The sequence below is a fragment of the Mauremys reevesii genome, linkage group 3 (genome assembly GCF_016161935.1).
Source record: "Mauremys reevesii isolate NIE-2019 linkage group 3, ASM1616193v1, whole genome shotgun sequence".
In the NCBI taxonomy this organism is placed as follows: domain Eukaryota; kingdom Metazoa; phylum Chordata; order Testudines; family Geoemydidae; genus Mauremys; species Mauremys reevesii.
Genome location: NC_052625.1, coordinates 201,984,048 through 202,011,347, shown reverse-complemented (window position 1 = coordinate 202,011,347; position 27,300 = coordinate 201,984,048). Strand labels below are relative to the sequence as shown.

The 27,300-nt window shown below is 41.1% G+C and overlaps 1 protein-coding gene across 3 annotated transcripts in view; it reads right to left on the bottom strand.

Moving 5' to 3' along the window:
- The window catches only part of ELP3 (elongator acetyltransferase complex subunit 3), a 144,646-nt gene that overhangs the window by 5,074 nt on the left and 112,272 nt on the right, over window positions 1-27,300 (bottom strand). Inside the window, exons 13-15 of one of the 3 annotated variants that reach the window (XM_039532196.1) lie at window positions 26,347-26,574; window positions 23,610-23,691; window positions 17,818-18,905 (exon numbers count right to left, since the gene is read on the bottom strand). In XM_039532196.1, the coding sequence (XP_039388130.1) occupies window positions 18,763-18,905; window positions 23,610-23,691; window positions 26,347-26,574 (453 nt within the window). In that variant the 3' untranslated portion in view covers window positions 17,818-18,762. Of the gene's footprint in view, window positions 1-17,817; window positions 18,906-23,609; window positions 23,692-26,346; window positions 26,575-27,300 lie in introns of those variants that run through there. The other 2 variants (XM_039532195.1, XM_039532197.1) reach the window with 2 other exon arrangements.

The window sequence follows — 27,300 nt, the reverse complement described above, 5'->3', positions numbered from 1 at the left end:
GTATTCAGAGGAATAGCCGTGTTAGTCTGTATCAGCAAAAACAACAAGGAGTCTTTGTGGCGCCTTAGAGACTAACACATAAGAACATAAGAAAGGCCGTACCGGGTCAGACCAAAGGTCATCTAGCCCTGTATCTGTCTACAGACAGTGACCAATGCCAGGTGCCCCTGAGGGAGTGAACCTAACAGGCAATGATCAAGTGATCTCTCTCCTGCCATCCATCTCCATCCTCTGACGAACAGAGGCTAGGGACACCATTCTTACCCAACACATTTATTTGGGCATAAGCTTTCGTGGGCTAAAACCCACTTCATCAGATGCATGGAGTGAAAAATACAGTAGGCAGGTATATATATTACAGCACATGAAAAGAGGGGAGTTGCCTTACCAAGTGTGGGGTCAGCACTGCCTTTTTGATTTTCAGGTCACTGAAGAACTTCTGATGGCGCAATATTGGCCTCTTACTAGTCTCGTTATCTTTCCTTTGTATCTGGATAATTTATTGCAATGCCTTTAATATGGGTCTCTCTGAGAAACTGCCAGCTCTCCCTAACTCCTTTTTCCCTTAGATTTATTACCCATGGGACCTTACATTCAGTTCTGAGTTTGCTAAAGTCTGCTTTTTTTTAAATCCATTGTCTTTATTCTGCTGCTCTCACTCCTTCCTCTCCTTAGAATCAAACTCCATCTTTATGTGCCAGTTTTATTTGCCCGCTTTCAGGGGTCATTGATCTTGTAGCAGGGTGGACCCTGCTCCTGCCCGGAGGGGCTTAAAATGCTGCCTGACAGGGCTTGAGAGGGGTGGCTCTGGAAGCTGGGCTGATTAAAGAAGTGGCTGCAGCTGGGGCCACGCCCCAAACTGAAGCCCTGGGGCTTATAAGAGGCAGGGAAGCCAGAGCACAAACAGTCTCTCTCTGGCTATAGAGGGAGATGGGCCTGGCTGCTTAGAGGCTGAGGTTGGATACCTGAGTGCAGCAGGGCTGGGGGACAGGCTGAGGAGCTAGGGAAGCTCCAGCCGGGAAAGCCACAGGCTGCGGCCTAGCAAAGGGCCAAAGGTACTGGGAGTTGCAGAGGGCAGCCCAGGGGTAGGACAAAGCAGCAGGTCCAAACCCTTATTGCCTGTGATGAGTGGGCTGATACTGCAGTCTGCCCCAGGGTGTGGGGCTAGACCATGACTGTCAGTGGCCACTACTGAGGCAAAGTGGGGATAGTAGGGTGGGGGTTCCCTTGGGAGGGGGAGACCCAATTATAGTTAACGAGGCACCGGGTCCAGGGAGGGACACGGATCACCAGCCTGCCGAGGGCGCTCCAGGGCGGGACTGAGTGAAATTCCGAGACCAACCAGCAGGAGGCGCGGCAGGGGTGAGTACCGCCCGTTTACAGATCTCTACTGAGAAAAGGCACCATAGCTACACTTCAGAATGTCTATGGTAACCCATTCACATCATGTCCAAATATGAAGTCTGGTTGAAATTCTATGGCGTATGTTATGCACAAGGTAAGACGAAATGATCAGAATGGTACCTTCTGGCCTTGAAGTCTATGAATCTATGAAAGACAGTCCCAGGAAAAGGAAAGGAACTTTTAAAACAGTAAGAAGTGCTATTGCTTTGTCTGCATTTCAAAAACAAACACCTAAGTACAGGGTTGCACAGAGTTTAAGTCTATGTATAAAGCAAAACAAAAACGCACAACAAAGGCCCTACAGATCTTCTGCCACTGCTCACTGACCCCACTCCGAGGATTGGTTACTTACAACTTTTTGTGAGCTGTTACCTTTGCAAATATGTTGCCTGAAAAATTGTACCCTGCATTCATTCTCAGAACAGTACAGATGCCTAGAGAAATGAGACACAGATCTCTGGCAGTAACACAAAAGAGCTGCCCTGCCATTTGACCAGCAGAGTACTTCATTTAAAAAGATTAATGAAGCCTCAATATAAAAAAAACCTCTTGAAACTGAAGAACAATTACTAATTCTTATCATTAGCATTAAAAACACCTTGATCTGAGCTATTTAAATGTCCTCTTCAAGATAAAGACTTAGATAGTTTTTGGGAGGTTTTAAAGATATTATAGGCGGTGTCAGAGGCTTGTGCTGTCTGCACTAAGAGCTATTAAATAGGGCTAGTTATGTCAGAACTCTTCCTCATTTGAGGGCAATAGGTTCAAATCATTAAGAATGATTTTGCAGCTTTGCTAGCCAGGTGCCCCAGAGGAAGACGTGACACTGTCATGTGGGGAATCACAATCTGAATCCCTTCTGAGGTCTTTTGTTCAAAATTCAAAGCCAACAATTTATTTCACAGAGTCACGTCCTTCAACAAGAGACACATTTCTGAACTGGCTCAGGAACAAGAAGTGGGAGGTGTGAGAATCCCGCTCATTCCCACTGTGACCAATTGTCAAGCTTTAGGATCCTGTGTGGAGATGCAGAACTATTTTGCTGACTTACCTTGGCAGCCAGACCAGACAGGTCTCATGCGTGTTTCTAAAACAAAAATCTATAGGATGGAAGAGGAAGCCCTTAGAACTAGTTATCTCAGGAAGGAGCGCAGGTTAATATTTTATGGTAAGTATGGAAGCCAGACGTATATTATTAGGAAAAAGGCCTTTTCCCAAGGTCTTTACAGTAGCTTTCTCTGAGAGCTTCCAGTTCCACACACAGGTCCAACTATACAGGGGAACGCCAGGGCTTCAATTCATGGATGAGAAAATGGTGCAAAGACAAAGATTTAAATGTATTAAGCACCAGGGAACTTTATGGAGAAGGGAGAGCATATACACAAGAGATGGACTGCATCTTAACCAAAGCAGAATGGACTGCTGGCACAGAAAGTTAACAAGTTTACGGGGGATTACTTAAGCTAAGAGCTGGGGGAAAGCGGAGAGGTGCTGAGGAACACACCAGTCAGACAAATATACCCACTAGGGATGTCAGTAATACAAAGGCATCGGTGTCTAATGAAGTATAGTTCAGAAAAACGTGCCTCTTTGGAAAAATTACAGGGTGTCTAACCAAGGAGTTAAATAAAAACAGGTACACAGTGAAAAACAAGAATGTGTGTCTTTACACCAATGGGGAAAGCTTGAAAGTAAATTCAGGTACATTGGAATCCCTGGCAACAGAAGATAAGCTTAACATAATATGCATTACTGAAATGTGGTGAAAAAATAGATGAATGAGACCCTAATAACTGGCTAAAAATTATACAGGAAGGAAAGGTCAGACACAGGGGAATAGCACTATACATGAAAGATTCCATGGTATCTAATGAGAATTTCATAATGAAAAGGACCATATAGGAGAATCTATATGGATACAAATCCCAAGTCATGAGAATACAAATAAACTAACAGGGTTATACTGCCATCCTCCTGGTCAAGAAAAGGATAGTGAGTGCAGAGTGCCAAGAGAAATCAAAGCGGCAACTAACAAAACAATACACAGTTTCAACTACTCACAGATAACTTGGTTATATCTCACAATGGGTCACAGGTTAGAGAAGCAGTAACATTTAGTGTGTCTATAATACATCTTTACAAGATGTGTCTGGTGTAAAGATCTTGGTGATGTGAGTCTTCTCTTTACTACTCACTGCTGCACACAAGTTTCCACCCAGCCAGCTGATGGGCCTTTTTCAGGTGAAGCTACCCAGACAAAGCCCAACATTCCCATCGCTCAAAATGATGCAGCTATATTCTGCTGAAGACACAGTACAGAATCATCCATCAATAATGGGGTAAGAGTCTCACACATACACACTGGATTGAGGAGATTTTTTTTAAATGAACACAGTTCATTGGGGTTTTTAAAGTAGTGAACATAATAAGAATTTCCTTGAAAGTGCTTGAATTATTCACAAGACTTGGCTTTAAACCAAGCCCTGCTCCGCATAGCTGAAAAATTCTGCCTCAGATTTGCTTTGAGAGTTTAGACTGAAGCAACTCTATTAACCCAAAGACCATAGTTGCTCTGAACAGCAGAGTCCACAAAACCAAATGCCCAGGGCAACACAGTTGGAACACTAACTGGGAATGAAAACTCTGATGCTGAAAATCTCCACCAGGCATGGCATGTGGCAGCCTGCCTGTTAAACACAGATAGGTGTAAGCATGTCACTGCTATGATCCCATCTCTACACTACATTGAATAAGGAGTTACATTTAAGGTCCTTAATGGAATGGGACCGGCATTTCTCACTGTTTGCCTTAGGCTCATCAGGAATGTTACCTATGCTAGAAGAGGGAGGACTTGTAGGGAAAGGGGACAGAACTTTCTTGTCAGCTGGCCTATGACTACAGAACTCTATCCTATCTTAGTGTTTTCTAGAGTATCCATCACTTCAGTATTTTCACTTAAGTGCTTCCAGGTAAATTAGGTATAATTGGCAAGGTCCCTAGTGAATTTAATGGGGTCTTCGGTTGTCCTCCCACAAGAAGTCAGAATGATCATAACTCTCAGTGAATTCACGACAAATGTAATATCCAACTTTTCATCCTAGCATTTCTATAGTAAAAACCCATCTGCTTGTCTGTGGTAAGAGGAGAAGAGGACCTAAGGTTAACTGTCTGTCAGAGTTGAGTACATTTTTATAAGGGGTCAGGTACAATGGTGCTAAGTGCAGTATAAATACCAAGAGTGAACAGAATAAAAAGGTGAGGGAACATGAATCCTGAACGATACCTCGCTAGCAGATTAGAAAAAGAGGAAGGAATCTGAATTATACTTAAACTGGGTGAAAAACAGGTTTAATTATGTACATGCTCAACTTTTCAGCACAAAGACAGACCATAAATATACTCTTCTGACTCAATCCTGCCACACAGGAATATACAAATATAGCATCTCAAAAGAATCTTTAACCACAGCTCACTAGTCAACAGATTAAGTGAAAATAAGATAATTTTAAGATTATTAAAGATTTTGACAGATGTCAATGTTTATTTTTAAGCATTTTTTCCAATTGTTATCAATTTAAATTTTCACAATTGTGCAAAAGCTGGAGTTTAAGGATTTTGTCCTTCATTTTTATCAATTTACTTTTTCACAGTTGTGGGAAATCGGCGGGGGGGGGGCATTAGCCTATAGCAGGGAGGCGGAGGGGTCAGTCAATTATTTCATGACAGTAGATGTTGGGATTCAAAGAATTAAAGTTTTATAACTTAAACACAAACTGTCAACATCACGTTAAAACATAAAAAGTAAATATCCTTAAATCAACCTCTAAAAAGTTCTCAAGCCAAATTTTTCTTACTTTGCATATCTATAGATTTTTATTATCACAGATAGATGTATTTTTTCGTAAGCTTGTGTGTGTACAGTGAATTCAACATTAACTGACATTTACTGATAAAAACCTAATCCTTCCAAGCCTACTTAAATGCATTCAGTGGAACATGCAATATGATATAGTAAAACTCAGCTCAGGTATACAGAGTGAAATTCCCAGATTGTTTCAATCCATTAACGTGCCAAGTGCAATTCTAATTATGGCAAAACCACCTCTCAGAGGTTCTGCAGGAAAAATTACTTCCTTTTAGGATTGCACAATATGCTGCCTTGAGCATAAAGCAGTCCAGGCAAATTGTGAGAACTTTCCTCTAAGTTCTGAGTTCTATACAAAACGTTACTCAAATATGATCTGGTTATAAAGGTGCTAAAACAATTTCCTTGGTTGGTGTACAGAGGCCTTAAAGGAAGGAATAGGAAAAAAAAGTTACATGGCTCTGCCAAAACCCCAAAATTTCACCTAAAGTCAGCAACACAACTCCAATCGTTCCAGCCCAAAGAGGACCAGATGAGGCTGCTTCCTACAGTACCAGTCAAGGATGTTCTTTCATTAATTGAAGCTAAAACTGCTAAGCAACATATGACATCTCTCCCCAAAAGGGTGGAGTATACAGTAGAACCTCAGTTACAGACATCTTGGGAATGGAGGTTGTCTGTAATTCTGAAATGTTCGTAACTCTGAACAAAGCACAGTTTGGGCCCCTGATCCAGCAGCTGACACTCTAGGCCAGATTTCAGCAGCAGCTGAGCTCCCTATTCAGCGCTGGCATGAGTTTGCAAGCTTGTCCCTCTCCCAGCGGTGTGTGTGTGCTGTAAAGCAGAGCATCCTGCTGGAGGAAGGGGGAGCGGGGGGGTGAAGAGAGAGAAAGAGGGTGAAAGCATCGCAGACCCCAGAGCTGCTCCTACTCTACTGGCTCCAGCTGCCTTGGGCTGGCAGCCCTACCATCTTGCTGTAAGTGGCTGCCCCATGCGTAGGAGGTGGGGTTGGGGACAGGCAACCCAGATGTGCCTACCTTTAAGATGCAATACAGGTACAGTACAGTATTTGCTTTGGGGGGGGGGGGGTCTTTGCTGCTGCCTGATTGGTTACTTCCAGTTTCACATGGTGTCATAGAATATCAGGGTTGGAAGGGACCTCAGGGGTCATCTAGTCCAACCCCCTGCTTAAAGCAGGACAAATCCCCAGACAGACTTTTGCTCAAGGATTGAACTCACAACCCTGGGTTTAGCAGCCAATGCTCAAACCACTGAGCTATCCCTCCCCACTCCTGTCTAGTTGACCAGTTAGTCCGTAACTCTGGGTTCGTATCTTTGAGGTTCTATTGTACACCTTTGCTGCACTGCCACCTTTGATGGTCCAGAAAGGCACAGAAGGAACCCAAATCTACTCCCTCATTCATGTGTGCAATTCCAGCTGAAATCAATGAAGCTTAGATACCACAGTGACAGGTAGGGAGAACTGGCCAGGAGATTTGGAACCTGCTATTGCCACTAGGCAAACCATAATATTATTTATTTAAGATACAAATACAAATACTGAAGTATTAAAGGGAAGAAATGGGAGGAAGCAAGAACTCCGAATGAGAGTCCCAGCTCTTCCCCCATGATTTGGTGACATCTGGCTCCAGGTTAGAGTCAATGGATTTACACAACCAGAGTGTTATTAAACACATTCCAATTCAGTCACTTACAGATAAGACGCTTAATATTTTAAAATGTCGTTTAAGCCATAGGAGATCTTTTGGGTGACATGACTGGTAAAGAAAAATCAGCAAACACAGCAATGTCTTTCAAGAGTTTTGCTGTTACCTATAGAAAACAATAGGAGATTTTATACTCCTCCATCTTACCTTCAGCATGATTTTTGAGAAGAAACTTTGCTTAGTTCAGAAAAAACAATTTCAACAAAGTGGAAAAGCTACTTCTTGCATTCAAAACCATGGTACTTAATGCAGGACTTCAGATCAAAATAAAGCATAATTTAACAGTGAACTTTGGGAAATTTCCCAGAAACTATGTTATGTAACTATGTGTAATTTTAAAATTGTTGTTTGGGACTAGCCTTTACCTATGCAAATAATGTTATTGGAGTCAATGAAGTGACCAGAACTACTTAAATGAGCAAGATTTGGAAGATCTGACCCTAAGAACACATCAGTATTGGGAACATAGATCACTGATCTGCTATGGCTATTCCTATTTACTCCTGTATCCTGTCTCTGGCAGTGGCTAGTACCAGATGCTTTCGAAAATTTTGGTTTTTATTGTGAAAGTATTGCAAAAAAGCATCTAGTTTCTGTTTGTTCCCACTCATCAAGATAAAATTAACCAGCCTCATTTCATTGTGCCTGTCTACTTCAAATAGCCACCTTTGGTCAGGATCAAGTGGTGTAAATAACTAGAGGATTAAACAGGAAAGGCTCTCAAGCCAAACTCAGAATCCCTGAGAGATGCAGTCATGAAGTTTCCTGCCCTAACATAGCTCTGCATGATTTCCAACTCTTTGTACTTTGCCACATGACACATGGAAGCAGCTACAAATGCATGCACGTCAGTTACAGACCTCTAACTGACAGTTGCAATTTGACCCCAAGAGACCATCTTGCCAAACACAGTAAAAGGAAACATGAGGGAACAGACACCCTGACACTGTTGTCTTGGGTACTGAAAACTAATCTAAAAATGTGTCCTACTGGCAGGATGATTGATTAAATATTATTGCAGCATTAGCTGTGAACACACTGACGGTCCAGCCCCTCGTCTGGATCGTCTGGTTTGAACTTACAGTTTCACAATGCTGTGAGGTTTTTTTTGTTTTTTTGTTTTGTTTTTTTATGGAAAATGCAAGTGTGACATAAAAGATTCTCAATCACTAACATCCAATTACAAAGAGGAGTAAACAACTGAAAAACCATAGAGAGGATCTGAAATAGTGATAACAAAATCAAAAGGAAGCTGCCTTTTTGGCAATGTGGGACTTAAAAAAAATGAGGTTCAATTAAAATTCATTGAAAAAATCAGAACGCTTCAAAGTTGTTGTAAGTAAAGTTCTTAATTTAAGAAAAGAATTGGTTAGTAGTCCCTAAAAGCACCCAACTCACTTTGGCGCCTGGGCTCCTACATAAAACTTAGGGTAGGCACTTTTGAAAACATTGACTGTTACTGGCTTTCAGGAGCCATCCCACAATGCCCCACACTGACAATACAATCAATACAATAGCTCCTGCTGAGGATGCGCACTTCTGACACAAGGAGCAAAGTGTAGACATGCACAGGTGATGTAATTACTGCGACATATAGGTCGACTTAATTTTCGTCTAGACATGGCCTAAGTGATTTACCTAAGATTACACAGAAAGTCTGTAGTGGAGCAGAGACTTGAACTCGAACCTCAGGCTAGTGCCCTAACCATTAGACCATCCTTAACTAGAGTAGAACTCAGCAACTCACTTCACACAGGCTCCTTAACAACTATGAGCTAAGGCCTTTCAGTCTCTGTTGGCATGGGCTTGCATCTGGACTAGTGATGTGGAAACACTTAGCTCTGTATCGCATTAGCACTTTCCCCAAGTCATCCAAGCCTCTGCCCTCAAACTGATGTTTAAATCCACAGTAAGGCTTATGAAGGGCGGGGAGGTAGTAGGGTTGAGAGTCAGAGCCTGAAGGTCTAACACAGCTAATTTTAGCACCATAACATGAGTCCAGGTCTGCAGACCCAGACTCTGAAGCTCGCTGTTGCAGGTTTTTTTTTGTTTTGTTTTTTTGCCATCTAGACAGACCCTATGAGATCAGGTGAAGCAATCTCTAGATCTGAATGCTGGCGGACTAATAGCAGGGGGAATTTTCTATTTGGGGACCCGAACTATGGAACTTGTTCCTTCCCTCGATTTGTCAGAACTTGCGTTTGCTAAACTTCAGAGCATAATGCAAGACAACACAGAGTTTCAGAGATCTAGAGTTGTTGGACCATAATGAGGGGAGAGGGGGAAAATGGCAGCTGAGAGCCAGTGAACCAAGCAAGAGGCTGGGGTCTATTCCCATCTCTGCCACTGACTCAATGGGTGACCTTAAGAAAGTCACTTAATCACTATGGCTTAGTTCCCCCATTTGTAAAATGCCCACCTATTTTTGAAAGGCACGTCAAGATCTATGAAGGATTACCTTAAATACGAAAGTAGTAGTAAATAGGTTATGAAGTCCCACTGCAAACTAAGGGGTATAACAATATATTCTTATTCCCCTCCCATAACATTATGGGATTTCTGTGTGTTGGTAAAACTACACAGCTAATAATGAACACTATTGTATAGGCTTTTGCATGTAAGCAGTTCATCATTCTTGGGTTTTCCAATCGCTATATCAACAAGGCAAATAAACCCAAAAGACCAGAATTGTAATCAATGGCATGGGGGGTAGGGGGGGCAGAAAATCAATGAAGTAAAAAACTCATGATAGAATTAATGAGCTAATTCTGCAGCAATCAATTTTTGGAGAGTCATTAGCACAAAGTAGATGCACTCATTATGTCTGCTCATTTGCCATTTAAAAATCAGCTCAGAACCACCATGGAGCTTCCAGATGGTGAGATTACATCCCAGTGATCTCTTAGTGTGGTGGCAATATTTCATTAATGACTACACAGCCCTGCCCATCTCCAGCTGGCAGAAGCAACTTTGGAGGGGGAGGGGAGAAACCACAGCAAACTGGGGTCTTAGTGTTGACAATGCCAAAGATAATTAACCTTTGACCCTAAATCAAGCTCTCAGTTCTTTCTCATTTCAAAATCAAACACTGCATTTTTTAAGTTAAACAATTGCCTTTTATAATTTAACAAAAGGCTATGTCCTACAGGCATTAGAAAATCCAAGAAGAGAACAGTGCCGCAGCATTTCTGCTACAGTACTAATGCTGGTACTTCTCAGGCTGAAGGTTTAAGAGATTTTAGATCTACAATCAACATGATGTCCCGCGGCTTCTTTTCTGCTTGGTGGATAAAGCATCCACCCTCTGGCATGGTATTACTGAGAATTTGGGGATTTAAACTGAAACACAGAAGCCTTGGAATTAAAGCTTTGTTTTCCTCTACATAAGTTAAGAGAGTTTAGTGATGATGAAAAGAACAGACTGAAAATCTTGGAGACTGAATTCCAATGTCCATTAAACAAGTATGGTACGTGCAGCAGTGCTGAATATACCCTGCCCCTCCAAATCCTGCCTCAATACTGACCAAGAAGCACTACCATCAATAGTGAAGGGTAGGTCAGTCGCTATGCCCATTCAAATATTGAGCCTTTTCTTGTGAGACTGACATCTTGTTCACTAGGAACTACTGTGCGATCGCCAATTAACTGTTATCAACATTATTTATTCATATTGTAGGAGTTGTTAGAGGCCCCAATTATAGTGCGAGGCTCTGTATGAACACATAACAAAAAGACAGACCATGCTTTCAGGAATTTATATTCTAAGTGACATAGGACACCAAATCATTAGTAGTGATTTTTGGTCACTAATAATCTGGTACTAGATTTGAATTAGCAACAGAGGTGGAAAGGGTCATACCCATTATGATGCCCTGGGCCGTCCAGTCCTGTACAACAAGAAAAACCCACTTAAAACAGTCCTAAGGCACCTACTGAAACCTTTTACTTCATGTGTCATCAATAGTCAGCCGCACAAACAGTTAATCCAGAAATACTACTACAGATTAACAAGAATTGGGGATAATGAAGAACCTCCCCCTGCCCTACAATCTTTCCCACTTTTTCTGTTTTATTTGCAGTCTGTTGAATTCCTTGTGTCACGTCTACCTGTCTTTCTGTCTGGATGCAGCTTCTAGCAGAGCCAGTTAATGTCATAGGTGGAGAGACTCGTTAGAGAGAGAGAAACACTTATTATTTGTATTTCTGTACTGCACAGAGGTGTGATATATGCACACAGATGAGGAGAGGCAGAAGAGTTTTTAATATATATCTTTGTGGCTTCATGTTGAATAAAGAACGCTGAGATCAGCAGTTACAGGTGCTATATTCACACTAAATGTTGTTATTCCCCAATCCTTCTGCTTCTTAACTTCTCTGATGAACTGGCTAATGAAATAGGCCAGCAACACTTGACATCATTAGTTTTTAATCCTTACCCATCCAGAAGTCCACCCCTGCTTTCCTCCATCTTCAGCCTCTGTGTGCTCAGGTGTATAAAATTCCAGGCCTGTGGCCATGTTAATTTTCTACTTGGCAGAACTCACATAGAAATGTGGTCTGGGGAAAAACTGATCATCTTGCTGCACTGTTAATTAGTTCATAGCACAGAACAGTAGTGTACCCCAGTCCTCACACCACTGAGATAAGACTTCTGTTTCGCTGAAATGAGGAAATCTATATTTAGGTCTCACTGCAGGGACACATCAAACAACTCCTTCAACAGGCTACCTGTTCTGGTGCGATTTAATAGATGTGGGTGTGGTTGCAGAGCTCTCCAGCCTCTGCATCAATGATAGTATTTTAAAAGGCTACCAGACATGGGGTGTTAAGGAATGCAGCACTTGCACTTTAAAGGGAAAGGGAACATGCTCATTAAGGGGCCTCACAGCACATGTGATTTTAGTAGACAGACACTTGTGATAGTGGAATTTTATCTCTGCTCTGCATTCCTCGCAGAACTGTCTACTTCTGCACAGAGATAAAGCATAATGAAGCCTGTCTGCATGACAGATGCCTTTCTATTCTTTTGACGTGAGGAGTGTAGACAGACACAACAGCAATTATTTCAAGTTAAAGATCTCCTTTTTGCAACAAAGAATTTTCTCTGAAAATTTAAATTTTAGGGTTGCTGTCTGAAAAACCAACCAGGAGTCTTAGAACCATTACATGTATTATTTTGTACATGTAGTCCTGGAAGTCTGTGATGTAATTAGGGCTGTCAATTAATCGCAGTTAACTCATGCAATTAACTCAAAAAAATTAACTGCGATTAAAAAAAATTTATTGTGATTAATTGCTCTGTTAAACAATAGAATACCAATTGAGATTTATTAAATATTTTTGGATATTTTTCTACATTTTCAAATATATTGATTTCTATTACAACACAGAATACAAAGTGTACAGTGCTCACTTTATATTATTTTTTATTACAAATATTTGCACTGTAAAAATGATAAAATAGCATTTTTCAATTCACCTCATACAAGTACTGTAGTGCAATCTCTATCGTGAAAGTGTAATTTACAAATGTAGATTTTTTTTTGTTACATAACTGCACTCAAAAACAAAGCAATGTAAAACTTTAGAGCCTACAAGTCCACTCAGTCCTACTTCTTGTTCGGCCAATTGCTAAGATGAACAAGTTTGTTTACATTTATGGGAAATGATGCTGACTGCTTCTTATTTCCAATGTCACCTGAAAGTGAGAACAGGCATTCACATGGCACTTTTGTAGCTGGCGTTGCAAGGTATTTGTGTGCCAGATATTCTAAACATTTGTATGCCCCTTCATGCTTCAGCCACCTTTCCAGAGGACATACTTCCAGGCTGATCATGTTTGTTAAAAAAAATAGTGCATTAATTACATTTGTGACTGAACTTCTTGGGGGAGATTGGTACGTCCCCTGCTGTTTTACCCTCATTCTGCCATATATTTCATGTTATAGGAGACTCGGATGATGTTTGATTTACGAACATTGTCACTGCAGATCTGACAAAACACAAAGATGGTACCAATGTGAGATTTCTAAAAATAGCTACAGCACTCGCCCTAAGGTTCTGAAATACTGTCCAAAATCTGAGAGAGACAAGGTGTAGAGCATGCTTTCAGAAGTCTTAAAAGAGCAGCACTTTGATGCGGAAACTACAGAATCCAAACCACCAAAAAATATATATCTCAACCTTCTCCTGGTGGCATCTGACTCAGATGATGAAAATGAACATGTGTCGGTCTGCTCTGCTTTGGATTTTTATCAAGCAGAACCCGTCATCAGCATGGATCCATATCCTCTGGAATGGTGGTTGAAGCATAAATGGACATATGAATCTTTAGCGCATCTGGCACGTAAATATCTTGCAATGCCGGTTACAACAGTGCTATGCAAATGCCTGTTCTCACTTTCAGGTGACACTGTAAATAAGAAGCGGGCACCATTATCTCCTGCAAATGTAACCAAACTTGTTTGTCTGAGCGATTGGCTGAAGTGGGACTGAGTGGACTTGTGGACTCTAAAGTTTTACATTGTTTTATTTTTGAATGCGGTTATTTTTTTGTACATAATTCAACATTTGTAAGTTCAACTTTCATGATAAAGAGATTGCACTACAGTACTTGTATTAGGTGAACTGAAATATACTATTTCTTTTGTTTTTTACAGTGCAAATATTTGTATTAAAATAAATAGAAAGTGAGCACTGTACACTTTGTTTTCTGTTGTTGTTGAAATCAATATCTGAAAATGTAGAAAACATCAAAAACTATTTAAATAAATGGTATTCTGTTATTGTTTAACAGCACGATTAATCGTGCAATTAATCTTTTTAATCGCTTGACAGCCCTAGATGTAATAGCTAACATAAAAGACTGGTTAATGTTCCTACCTAGGGCAGTGCTTGGAGTCGGTGCAGGGGCTCTGAATCACAGGTCTAACCTTTGGCCTTAACAACCAGGCTCGTAGGAAGGATAACAGATGGAGACACTGATGACAGTTGTGGGAGTGGGCAAGTGCTGCTTTCCCTCCCCCTTTTCACCAGCTGGCCAAAGACTGGATGGATGGGGGCACGACCATCCAATCAGGCAGATATATCGGGTTATTCTGCACTCACGGCTCTAGCATACTTGTTTCTTGCTACAATGAAGGGGATGGCCATGAATAGCTTGGTGAGTTATCTCATCCTTTTGCACATAAATCTCAGGTTGCAAAGTTAAAATGAGTGGCAGATACAGTACTGGAACCAGAGCAGTTGAGTCCCATTGTGCAAAGTGATAAGGAGTATCAGAACAAGCACTAATGCCACGTACACAGAGTGAAGCTGGAGGTATGGGATTTGTGCTGAAACATAGGACGTGCCTATAACTCTAACAGCTCTGAGTGGGCCAACACTGTCTGGCTTGGAATCACCTGGCTTTCGCAAACTAAGGACAAGAGTAAAGGGCAGACAAATCATAGCAATGGACACACATGATCTTATGAGATGCATGTCTCTACCTGCATTTTGAGGGAGGCAGTGCCATAAGGAACATGCACCAATGCTCCTAGCCAAAACCTTAACACTTCCCCCGACAACTTCAATCTTGCCTAAGATGGTGGCTTGTTAAATGGCATCAAAGCTCCATTCTAAAGCCTTTCCACTTGCATGTGCTGCCACTGAAACAGATGGCACCAGTGTCAACATCAAGCTGAGTCACTCTGCTTTGACACACTTGTTCTTCAACCCCTTCTAGCCAATATGCCGCCATACATAGCAGAAGTTTCAATGGAGGGCAATAGACTTTGAGGCTTTTGCCCCAGGACCGCATCCACAACATAAGGCAGAGCTCCTAGAGCCAATTCAGTCACAGTGTGGCCCTTGAAATCTCAAGCATTGGTAATGTCAGTCCATGATGGGCATCTTATGACTGCGCTTGGGACAACCCCAGTTAAAAAAAAAAAACTTACAGGAGAACGTATGCCACTTTAGCTGTTTCTTCTTGTTGTGTTTTGTAAAATAGCAAAAGCTAAGGCCTCACAAGGCATCAAGCCGGACACATCTCATGTGACACAAACTGACTTTTCTTTAGTTTTAACAGATAGAAGCACAAAAAGGAAAATCAGAACTGAATTAATCAGGAGAGTGAAAAACAGCTAGCAGCTGAGAGAGAAATGCTTTGATCCAGCAACGCCACAAAGGTGCTCCAATAGTCAGTGGTTAAAACATCTCAAAAACAGACTTAAAGGCACTAGTGGATTGTCGGAACATAGGGACTGCCATACTGGACAGGCAGACTAGGACCTGGTCTACACTGGGGAGGGGGAGGGGGAATTGATCTAAGATACGCAACCTCAGCTACGAGAATAGCATAGCTGAAGTCAACGTATCTTAGATTGACTTAGAATCACTTACTTCGCCACTCCCCCATCGACTTTGCTTTTGCCTCTTGCCGAGCTGGAGTTCAGCAGTCAACGGGAGAACGATTGTGCATCGATTTATCACGTCTACACTACACGCGATAAATCGATCCCCAATAGATCAATCGTTACCTGCCAATCCGGTGGGTAATGTAGACGTACCCTAGAGGTCCACAGGACCAACATCCTATCTCCAACAGTGGCCAGTACCAGATGTTTCAAAAGGAAACTTAAGAATCTCCTGAGTGCAAAGTCAATGGTTTAATCATATCACAAGGCAGGAAGGGACAGATCGCTTAAAAAATACTAGCTTTATATTAATTATAGTATTTGCTGTATTTATTAGGTGGTACTGGTGCTATGACAGCATAATGCTTCTGGGGAAAAAACGCTCCTGTCTGGACCATCACCTGGATATGTATCTTTTATTTCACAAGTTATTCTGAAAGGAGTGAAAAAAAAATATTTGGGTCATTTTTCCCCATCACTAATACTATATGAAACTGCTGTATTTTAAAGATAAAAAATTCAAGTCCTATGATATTATTTTTCATGTGTTTCTATGAAAGCATTAGTAATTTTAATGCACAGACTTAACTCTCACTAGTCACGGTTACTGTAAATGGCAATAATCATTAACTGAATGGTGACATTATTAAAACAATCCAGCATCTGATTATAAGATAGACCATGGGATCCTGCTCTATGAATTTGTTTATCCACATCAAGAAGAGTGTCCTATGCTTTTATCATTTAGGGGAGTAAACAAATGGGGAGCTTAAAATCTAACAAGATAGACTATTCATATTTGCAAATTTCATGAGCTTATATCACAGCACAACTCAATTTTAGTAACTGTATTGTGATCCTTTTAACTTCCAGTGACTTTCTTAGAAGTAAAGAACTATTGTGGAAAATGAAAAATAGAATCAACTTTCAAAAAGGAGGAAGCACTGGATATTTCAACTTGCATACAAGAAGACTTACAGCTAAATTCAGCAAATGCAAGATACAAACATCTTCATACATACTGAGGATTTTCACTTCCAGAATATAAAGACTTTAACCTGTGGATATCAGATATACAATGAATTTAGGTTGGTTTTTAGGGTTGTTTTGTTTAAATGAAAGTAAAAGAAATACACACACACACACACACACACACACACTCAAACCAGGTAAGGCTGCAAGTAAAAACAACAAACCACAAGGAAAACACACACAGAATAATTTCAAATGCTCATGAAACAGACATTTTAGATCAGACCTCCCAAGAGCTCTGAATAATGGATTAATGCCTCAGGGGTCTACTATTCAGCTACCTAAGCCCGCATACTAATATACTATCTTGCATCAGAAAAGCAGAATGGCATCACTCATGCAGAAAATTACCTTAAATGAGCAATGGCTTCATGATAAACAAGTCATTCACATTTTACTTAGCTCTGATATAGGATGTGGGGGTTGGGGGGCATCTCCACCTTATTGTTATGGATAGGCAGCACACTTCTGGCTCTAAACAATGACCTTGCAAGCTGAGACAAAACCACTCTGTTTTTAAAATGTGAATACTTAATGCTGTCCGGTTTGGCTAAGCATTTAACACAAGGTAGCTCCTGGTGAAAAAATGGCAGCTAAAACCTTGGTAGGTGGTGAGTCGTATGTTGTGAAAAAACTGGAATTGGACAGTGTTATATTCAGACTCTAAAGAGCACAAAGACTTCCACCCCCAAACCTTGAAAAGAAGATTTAAGCTTCTATTTCCCCCCCCCCCTTTTTTTTTTTTTAAGATGGTGATTACAATGTGAGAACATAATAGGAACATGGATGGTCAAGAAGGATATTTCACCTGAAAGAGCGCAAAATGCATCTTTCCTCTTAGTCAGGAGACCACAATCCTAAAAACCAACTCAGAAAAAGAGGCAGCAGGAATGAGATTTCAGCTGTTACATGTTAGAAAAAGAGTTTGCTTCATGCTAGTTAGGCATGCTAAAGCTCAGGAGCATAATGGATTATAATCTGCATCTAATTTGATTTCCCCCAAAGGGCTGGTAGGTGCTATACACTCTACTGGGGTAACTCTTGAGCATTTGAAACCCCGGTGCAATGATCTGATCTCTGGTTTGATCACTATCTGTGGGCAAAAAAGCAACACCAGAATGTGCAACTTTAAGAAAAGCTTTTTTTTTCTTCAGGGGCTTTACTTCAGGAACCCCTTAGTCAAATGGCCCTTAATTGGGATTGCAGACTTTACCGTATATCTCCATGAGACGCACCAAATTTCAAGGCAATCTGATTACCTGTACAGATTTTAGAGGATTTAGAACAGTCAAGCTTTATTCAGACAGACGGTTTTAACCTTGAGAGCTATCATTCTCTGTTATAATACATATACAATCAGCAGTACAGCTAAAAACACCCATTGTAATTAGGAAGAAATGAACATCAGAAAAAACTTCCTAATAGTGAGATCTATTAGACAATGGAATAGTCTCTCAAGCCAAATGGTGGAATTCCCATCACTGCGTGTCATTTAAAAACTGTATCGGACTGAGCTGAGTACTAGAGGATACACCATAGAAAACAGTCCTGCCTCTAGTACCTAGGGGAATAGACTATATGACCAATAGGCTTCTTCCTTCTCTGAAGATCCCCTGTTCTAATATCCTGTCGTGGCCTGGCATTATTAAAGGAAGTTTTCCAGCTCCTAACAACATTTAAAAATTGCAGGCATCCATTTTAGTCTCTTTGTGCAGCTGCAGTGATCATGGCTGTCAACTGTGCCTCCAGAATAAATTAAACCCTAGTCATGGGGAAGGGAGCTGGACAATACAGGAACTGATTCATTTTCCCACTTCATTTTCAAGGCACAGTTCAATGACGACTAAAAATAGTAGTGTTTTGACATCTGTTCAGTGGTCTGTGTGAAATAAAATCAAATCTACACTAGACTCTTTTCCCAGTATAGTAATGTTGGGTAGAGGCATGACTTTTTTTTTTCTGCAACATTTTTATACCAGCAAACGCGCTAGTGTAGATGCAGTTACTGCCATCAAAGATGTTTTTGCCAGTACAGCTTATTTCGCTTGGGGAACTAGTAAGCTGTGCTGGGAAAGCTGCATACCGGCAAACCTTTTCTAGTGTAGGCCCAAACTGCTGTAAGATAGGGCCATCTGCTTTAGTGGCTTGTCTTTTCAGCCCTCTAAAGTCATGATTAGTAGGACAGGAGGGAAGAAAGGGAGGTCTGAGGAAATGAGAGACAATAGGGGTTCACAGTAGGAAGTGATGAGAGGTGGTGCAGGCGATGGCCTAATTACCAGAATCAGTCTAATTCATGGGATTTCACCTGGCACCAACAACTAATACCAGGTCCCTCTTAGTAAAGTTGCCTCAAGGATGTAAAGAATCTCTTTCCTCCCATAATTTCACTCTGTTCTTCTCCAGCCCTCAAAATTATATTGGTTTGCGCTGTGAAAGAGCTTCTCAAGTGGTGATTCCTCTGTGCTAAAGAGCACAACTCTGAGAAGAAGATAGTAAGAACAGTGATTGTTAATAAAATGGTTCATTCCAACATTAACGTTACTCGTTTAGGCTGTAGCCAAGCAAACTGAATTACACTCCTCGAGGAACAGCCATGCTAGTTCAGTAATTTTTGCTGAAAATATGAATGTATTTGTAAAAACATTTTATCTTGCTGTTTACTGGAAAAAAACCCCAAATTATATTAGGACTATGCTCATCATCATTCTAGGGTGCAGAATTCAACCCTGTGCAGTGTGTCACACAATGAAAGAATACTAAAGAATCTGCAAAGAACAGATGCCTTCCAGCTGTTACTTGGGAAATGTTATCCAGTGAAGTTCAGTTCTCCTGTTGGGTTTTATCTTAAATCAAAATGCTGCCAAAATTCACTTCGGCACTAGAGAAGATTAACCCTACGTTACTGATTTTAAAAATCTATTTTGAAACCGGTTCAGGTACACAAAACACAGCTGCAAAATTATCCACTATCTCACTGCAGTGTTAGGCTGCCAGCATGTGTGACAAAAGAGAAGCTTTCAGCTGTGAGCTGCCTCTGAAAATGTTTCTCAGCAGGTCTGTCTGGTTAGTGGTATACCTTTTTTTGTTTGTTTGTTTTCCAAATGCTTTGCTTCATTGGTTCCTCAAACTTTCTTGTCCTACCCGACTGAGCAATGACAAATGTCCAAGATTCTTCTCCTTTCCCCTCCCCATGGTTTTACATTTTGTCTAGGGCTTTTCTTTCAACTCCTTCTTTTGAAGATGCATTTTTCTGCTTTTAAGAAAGAGAGAAAGCAAGTCTTCAAGGATTCAGAGTGTTTGTAGTAGGATATGGAGCCATTTATCTCTAGATTATTGGTTCAAATCCAGCTCAGGGTGACCGATGACTGTTCAGCGTCCTATGTTTAATGAGTTGGGCATCTCGGTTTAATTCCTATAGGCCAGATATCCACAGTCACAAAAACCACCATTAGAACTGGTAATAATTATAGCCCTTATTTGTAGTCTCCATGGAAGGTACAAGGATAGAATGGGCCAGGGAGACTAGCCAGCTTCCACTCCTGGAAGTGATCCTTCTGGAACAAGGCAGAGGCATAACATCAAGAAAGGGCAACTAACACTACCATTACCTCTGCTGTAATAGAGTACTCAGAGCTTCTCTAAAGTGAATATGGTGCATTTTACAAGCACTAAATTCAGCTATAAGGAACTAAATGCAGTGGCGGAGGGAGGGCGAGAGCGAACTGGGCTACATATCAGGAAAAAGTACCATGACACACTCAATGGTCGTCTAAAATACATCACTTATTAAAACTTCACTGTGTAATTAGCCTTCTGGCTAGTACAGAAGTAAAACAGAATTTGGATGATCTCTCCCTCATGGTCCATATCAGATGCTAATTCACAGACTGGTTCAGAGACTACCAGCTCCCAGTGTGCACTAAAGAGAGTCCCAGAACAACATTCTGAAGCGGAGTCTTGCCGGTCAGGATCGAGGTGCTTTGTTTAGGCTCTCTGGGGATCTGCCTGCCCTGCTGTTCCATTGTCTTTAGAAATACCAAATTTACTCATTATTTATAGGGGGGGGAAAAATCTCCAAATAAATGCATCAAAATATGGAGATGCTAAAGAATTGACTCCCTGAAATTTGAGTACCTGTTACTGATCGTCTTCAATAAAAGGCAAATAACAAGAGACACTTGGGATGAGCCATGGATAAACCCTTTCCAGGGTGCAATCCATAACTAATACTGTGGTATAATTATGATTTGCAGAACTGAAGTTCTTAAAGAGCGTTGCCTTTTAAGATTTAATAACTAGGTATAACTTGGGATTGATCCTGTACTACCTAAGGCAAGGTTTCAATGCATACAGTGATGGGGAGTGGGTGGCAGGGCAGAGAAGAGGAGTTCGGGCCTAAGGTACGGCGGAGGAAGTAGAGACCAGGAAACTGGGACGGTAGCAGAGGAAGTTGGGGGTTTAGGGTTGGGGGCCTGTCAACCCTGAATTCTCTCCTGGTGTGTGTGTGTGTGTGTGCGCTAGGATCTGGGGGAAGTCCTGCCCCTCTTCCTGCCCCTCTATGTGAGCTGGGATCTGGAGTTTGTGGAATGAAGACAACACACATTTAAGCAACTATTCATTTGGATTTCAGATAAAAACCACATCACTGCTGGGTGGGGTGGGGAGCCTGACCAGGGTGTGTGGGAGTGGCCTGGTTTGGATGAGGGGCAGATTGGGTGGACCTGGGACATGGCTGGAGAAGCCTGGCTGAGGGGCAGGAGTCCTAGCTGAGATTAGGCAGCGGGAGTGAGGGCCCCAGCTCAGTGTGCAGCTTGCGCTACATACTTAAGGCCATGTCTACACTATGGGGACTATAATGGCGTAGCTACGATGCTGTAGCTACGCTGACGTAACCCCATAGCATAGACGCCACCCACTCCGGTGGAGGGTTTTTTCCCTGTCACTGTAGGAACACCTATATCCTCAAGCAATGGAGGTAGGGTGACAGAAGCATTCTTCTATTGATCTTGCTGCAGCTACACCAGGGGTTAGGTCGGCATAGCTACGGTGCTGGGGGTGTGGATTTTTCACACCTCTGAGCACCATAGCTATGTTGACTTAAAATTTAAGCGCAGACCAGGCCTAAGATAGTGTGTGACCTCCCAGTAAACTGAGGCCAGTGATATGTCTACACAGCAGCATATAGCAGGAGACAAGCAAGGAGCAACTTCTTACACATTTATGGCTTCTACAGTGCTAACTAATGGCTTAATGGAACTGGAATGGGAGAGGGACCTGGAAATGTGTGTGTGGTGGGGAGAGGAGGGAGGGGGTAGCTACATGTTGCAGGGAATGGTGGGGTGAGGCATAGAAAAGGAGACACACACCAGTCTCTCTCATGATTAAAGTTACTGTAACAATCATGTAATAAAAATGGACATAGACCATTAATGAGATTTCTCTCACTGGCCCTGTTGACAACTACACATTGCTCAAAAGCTTGTCTCTCTCACCAACAGAAGTTGGTACAATAAAAGATATTACCTCATCCACCTTGTCTCTTTAATATCCTGGGACTGGCATGGCTACAACAACACTGCATACACATGACAAACATTTCAAAACATGACCATTACGCTATAACAAAATGTACAGGAGGGGGATTGAGGAATCACATAGCAATCGTGTGGCCTAGTAGAAAGAACACTGAACTAGGACTATTCCTAGCTCTGCCACTGGCCTGCTAGGTGATCTTGAGCAAGTCACTTCATCTGTGACTCAGCTTCCCATCTGTAAAATGGGGATAATGATGTAAAGTTCTTCGAGATCTACTGATGAAAAGCAGCACAATATAAAAGCCAGGTTTTTTGACTATTACCTTGCCCCAGTAGCATATCAATTACAAACCTTGGTGAGAACAACATCTATCTAAATGACCTCTAATTCCTGCCAACAAACGTTTCTCTTTTTGGTTTAAAAAATTAGGCGGCAATTAAATGGCAAAAAACTTTGTTAACGCAGAATAAAGGTTACCTGGTGATGTTTGTATCCTTCAAGAATGTCAGCTTCAGCAAAACTCAAACTGCTGAAAGCCAGGAACTACACAATTAAGGTAAATGCCCATGCAACCTTAACTATACCCTCTTTGAGCAATGCCTCACTACGCCCATAACACACACATTCTCACTTTGTCTCTTCATTGTACTGGACAGGAGATACCTGCACTGGACCTATGCTCAAACACTGACCCTTTCCCCCCAACCCCAAGAGACTATCACACTTGTAAAATTTAACAACCACTTCATACCCTTTTGTAATACCTTTACACACGCACACAGGACATGACCTAAACCTACACTTTTCCTTGACGATCATTAAATCCATGGCCTGCTCTCATATCCCACCTCACAGCTGACAATACCTCCGGCAAGAAGATTCCACTGCCCGCCTACTGACACAACCTACACCAGGGGTCGGCAACCTTTCAGAAGTGGTGTGCCAAGCCTTCATTTATTCACTCTAATTTAAGGTGTTGCATGCCAGTAATACATTTTAACATTTTTAGAAGGTCTCTTTCTATAAGTCTATAATATATATCTAAACTATTGTTGTATGTAAAGTAAATAAGGTTTTTAAAATGTTTAAGAAGCTTCATTTAAAATTAAATTAAAATGCAGAGCCCCCTGGACCGGTGGCCAGGACCCGGCAGTGTGAGTGCCACTGAAAATCAGCTCCCGTGCCGCCTTCGGCACACGTGCCATAGGTTGCCTACCCCTGACCTACACAATTCTGTATTGAATGAGGCAGACTGGAACCTCATGGTACATATGAGCCTCTTTCCCTTAACAACACACATGGGGGTACTCAGACCCAGATCTCCTCATATCATAATCGCAGCTCTTCCAAGCTGCTGCCACTTATTCTTCCACAATTCAATAGTTACATCTATCACAGTGAATGAAGTTGGTGCGCGTGTAGATAATTCCCAGTGATTACTGCCAGCTTCAGGGGGGCAGAGTTAAGGTTACACAGGCATTCACCTTAATTGTTCTTCCTGGTTTTCACAAGTTTGAGTTTTGCTGAATTTGACATTCTGGAAGGGCACAAGCTATCACCGGGAGATCTTAATTCTGCATTAACGAAGTTTTTTGCTATTTAATTTGTTTGTAGATTAAGTTTTGAAGAAGAATTAAGCAAAGATACCTGAAATGACTGCAATTTTCCATGACCCATGCTCTTCTTTGGCTATCCTTTCTGCTTCCTCCATTAGCAACATACCGAATCCCTAGAAAGCAGGAAATGAGAGGGGAAGAAAATGATAAAAACAAGGGCAGGAAAAGAATAACAGCTTGAGTACTTGAGAAGAGCACTGCAGCAAACATTAACCTTTATAATGGTGAAACACTCAAAAGTTTCTTCAATGAAAATTACTAATAGGTATAAACTGCAATTTTCTTTTAGAGTCTTTTCACATCTGACAGCTTCTTAGTGTCAAAGAACAAGGCTAAAAACCACAGATTTACTCAACTTGGTACAAGTCTCCTAGAACTAGCTAGAGAAACAAGTTCCTCCTCCCCTCACTGACATTTCCCCTGTGCTCAGAAAGGGAGCGGGAAGTACTGTCTAGTGATCAGGACAAAGGAATGCAAGTCAGAATGACTGGATTCTATTCCAGCTTTTCCAATAATTCATTGACCCTGAAGTAGTCATTTAAATTACGTGCCTCACTTTACCCATTCATAAAATTGATCTGTTTCGGATATTTATATGCCCCCTCCCCATCGCCCTAGTATTTGAGTACTTGACAATCATTAATGTATTTATCCTCAATATCCCCGTACGGTAGGGCAGTGCTGTTATGACCATTTTACAGATGGTGAACTCAGGCAAAGAGAGACTAGGCGACTTGCCCTGGGTTACGTAGGAAGTCTGTGGTAGAACAGAGAATTGAACCTGGGTCTCTCACAGCCCTGGACTATTCTTCCTGCCTCATGTGGTACTGTGAAGCTTAATGTTTGTAAAGCATTGAGATGCTAAGATGAAAAGCACTGTAAAAGTGCACAGTAATCTCTTTGTGGCATGAACCATGCCTTCTTTTATGTTGATAAACTTCCTAGCATAAAGTGGAAGCTACTAGAAGGAAATAAAATACTGTTTCATTACAAAGGAAGAGCCCCTCCATACACAATTCTACAACATGTTTAGACTGTTCTGAAATGTCTTTGCTGCCTCTGCGTCATATTTTGTGCATCATAGCCTGCTGCGTGGTGGGTAGAATAAAAATGAAGGGCAAAAATTAGTTCTATGATTTTGTTTTTTCAAATAACTTTATGCAGTTCAAGAGATTTTTAGTACTGAAATCTAAAATAAAATAGTCATAATGAGAATGCGATATCTTTTGTTGTTTCTTTATTTGTGGTAAGTATTTAAATGGAGCATATGTCAAAAACATTGTTACCACCAAATATAGGAGATTTCATCTCAAGTTTTGTTTTTGAAAAATTTATATCAGTTTACATGCTTTGATAAGATTCTTTAGTAAAATCTACCAGTCTTGTCTCATTGGTCAAGGGAAAAATCCCTGACCCCATTTCACATGTATCTTAAAATATATTAAGATGTAGGTAGAAAGCAAATACACTTCACTTGCTTTCTCACACTACTTCCTTTCAGTGACTTTCTGATGAAAATTACATGCATCATCCCTCTGCTACCTACAACATCTTTTGGCCTATTATGGGAAGAGTGTGAATTTTATCTTGTGCTGGTAATTCTGAGCCTTTAGATCAAGCATAAAAAAAGAAAAAAATAATCAATTTATTCTTTGCACCAGAAAGCCTCAGGGCTGATGTTTTAAATTAACTTCCTTTTATTTAATAATCTTTTCCTGTGTAAATGCATTAGGATGCAACACTTTGTTTGACAGTGATGACCTCAGGCAGTGAGGCGGCAGCCATAAAAACAATGAACGCTTCGACTATAGAATAATTAACATTTCAAAACCTAGGGCAGAAAAAGTGGCCATCATAAGTAAAAAAGCAAAGGGAAAGAAAAATCAATTGAATCGAGCCAAATGCAAACAAATTAAAATGGACTGGAAATTGAAATTTCATGGCATATGACGTGCTTATGCGCACTGTAGTAACACTTGCTTTGGTAGATTCAGAGGCACCAGTGCTCAAGATGTTAAGTCGAAAGTGTTCTTCCCATCCCTGAATAGTAAAGTGCCCTGGTATGTACAATCTTTGATTAGGAGAAAATGTTAGGTTGAAGAATTTTATATTTTTTTAAAATACCTTGTATGCATTTTATGTTTTTAGGACTGAATCATATAGCCTTCAGCTTCACTTCAGCCCCACTCCTCACACCCTACCAGGTAGACAGATGAACTAAAATCTGAATGCAATTCCTGCATCTCTGTGTTAGAGATTAATTAATCCTCTCAATTCTCAGAGAGAGTGCAGGAACTATGGGTGTTCAGTATCTGAAGGCTGAACTAGTGTCACCATACATGAGCCTACATCATATGGATGTACAGAGATAAAGCGTATACCCATGAGACAACCATAACTGCAAGTGCTCAAATACATTAGTGAAAGCTCACTGGCGGCAGGAATTTAATCTACTAATACAAGATGGAGATCAAATTCAATTCTGGTTCTGTTGCAGCAGATTATTCTTTTTGCCAGAAGCTGGAAATGGGCGACAGGGTACAGATCACTTTATGATTACCTATTCTGTTCATTGGTCACTGTGGGAAGACAGGACACTGGGCTAGATGGACCTTTGCTCAGACCCAGTATGGCCATTCTAATGTTCTTATTAAAGTAACTGTATGGCCAGTCTCATCAAGATTGTCAAAAAAATTTCTTAGTCTTTCTAATAAAATAGCTGGGCAGGATGGAATATAAAAGAAGACAATGAAGATTACTTAGGATACCTGATGCTGAAATTTGGAAGGATCACGACTGCTCACTGGAACCACACTACCATACACATGCAGTTCTCTAACGATGGAAACACTTCCCTTCAACTCAGGTCTGAATGATTCTTCTGAACACTTTCGCAAACGTAGAAGGCCAACCAGAATATCCTGTTCTGGATCTTCATAGGACAGGAAGGTCTCCCAGCCACCATTTGCCACATAGTCTCTTCGAACTAACTCAACCTATTCAAAGAGAACAAGTAGGGGGGAGGAGGAAAAGAAAATCCTATTAAAAAATAATTGGGCAACATGTTGAATAGACCAAAACCAATTTCATGGATCCATAAACCGTTATGGGTCAGAAAAAGTGTGAAGTGCTTTCTTAAAGCCCAATTTCATTCTAGATGGATTTTAGCAGCACTAGATAAGAGCCGAAGGACCTACAATCACATTTACCTTGTGGAGAGGACATCATTACTTTTCAGTGTTGAATACTTCTACCCATAAGGTATTTAGAAAGTACCAAATAAGCACAGTAGCTAGGGGTTGTAAAAGGTAGAAATGGAAGACTGGATCTCCCTCTGGTAACCTCACCTCCATTGGTGCTCCAAGAGCATCACAACTAGCAGCTCCTTCTCTCCAACCAGAGGTCTCAAACCTCTAAGGGCAAATTCATCCCTGACTACAATTTTATTGCTTTGGTTTCAGTACCATTATACTTGCTGATAGCATCTGTGAATTTGGCCCCTAGTCTCCACTTCTCTGAAAAGAAAAAGTATCTTGCCAGCAATTTAATCTGGGTCTTCTAATTAGTAATAAACTGCTTCTTTCCTAATCTGTCAGTGATGGGTCTTCAAGTGATCATGACTTCTCATTAATACAGTGCCTTTCATTCATACAGATTCAAAAACACTTCATAAACATTGCTGACTGACTATATAACGAAAGTTAGGCTGATCTTCCCACATC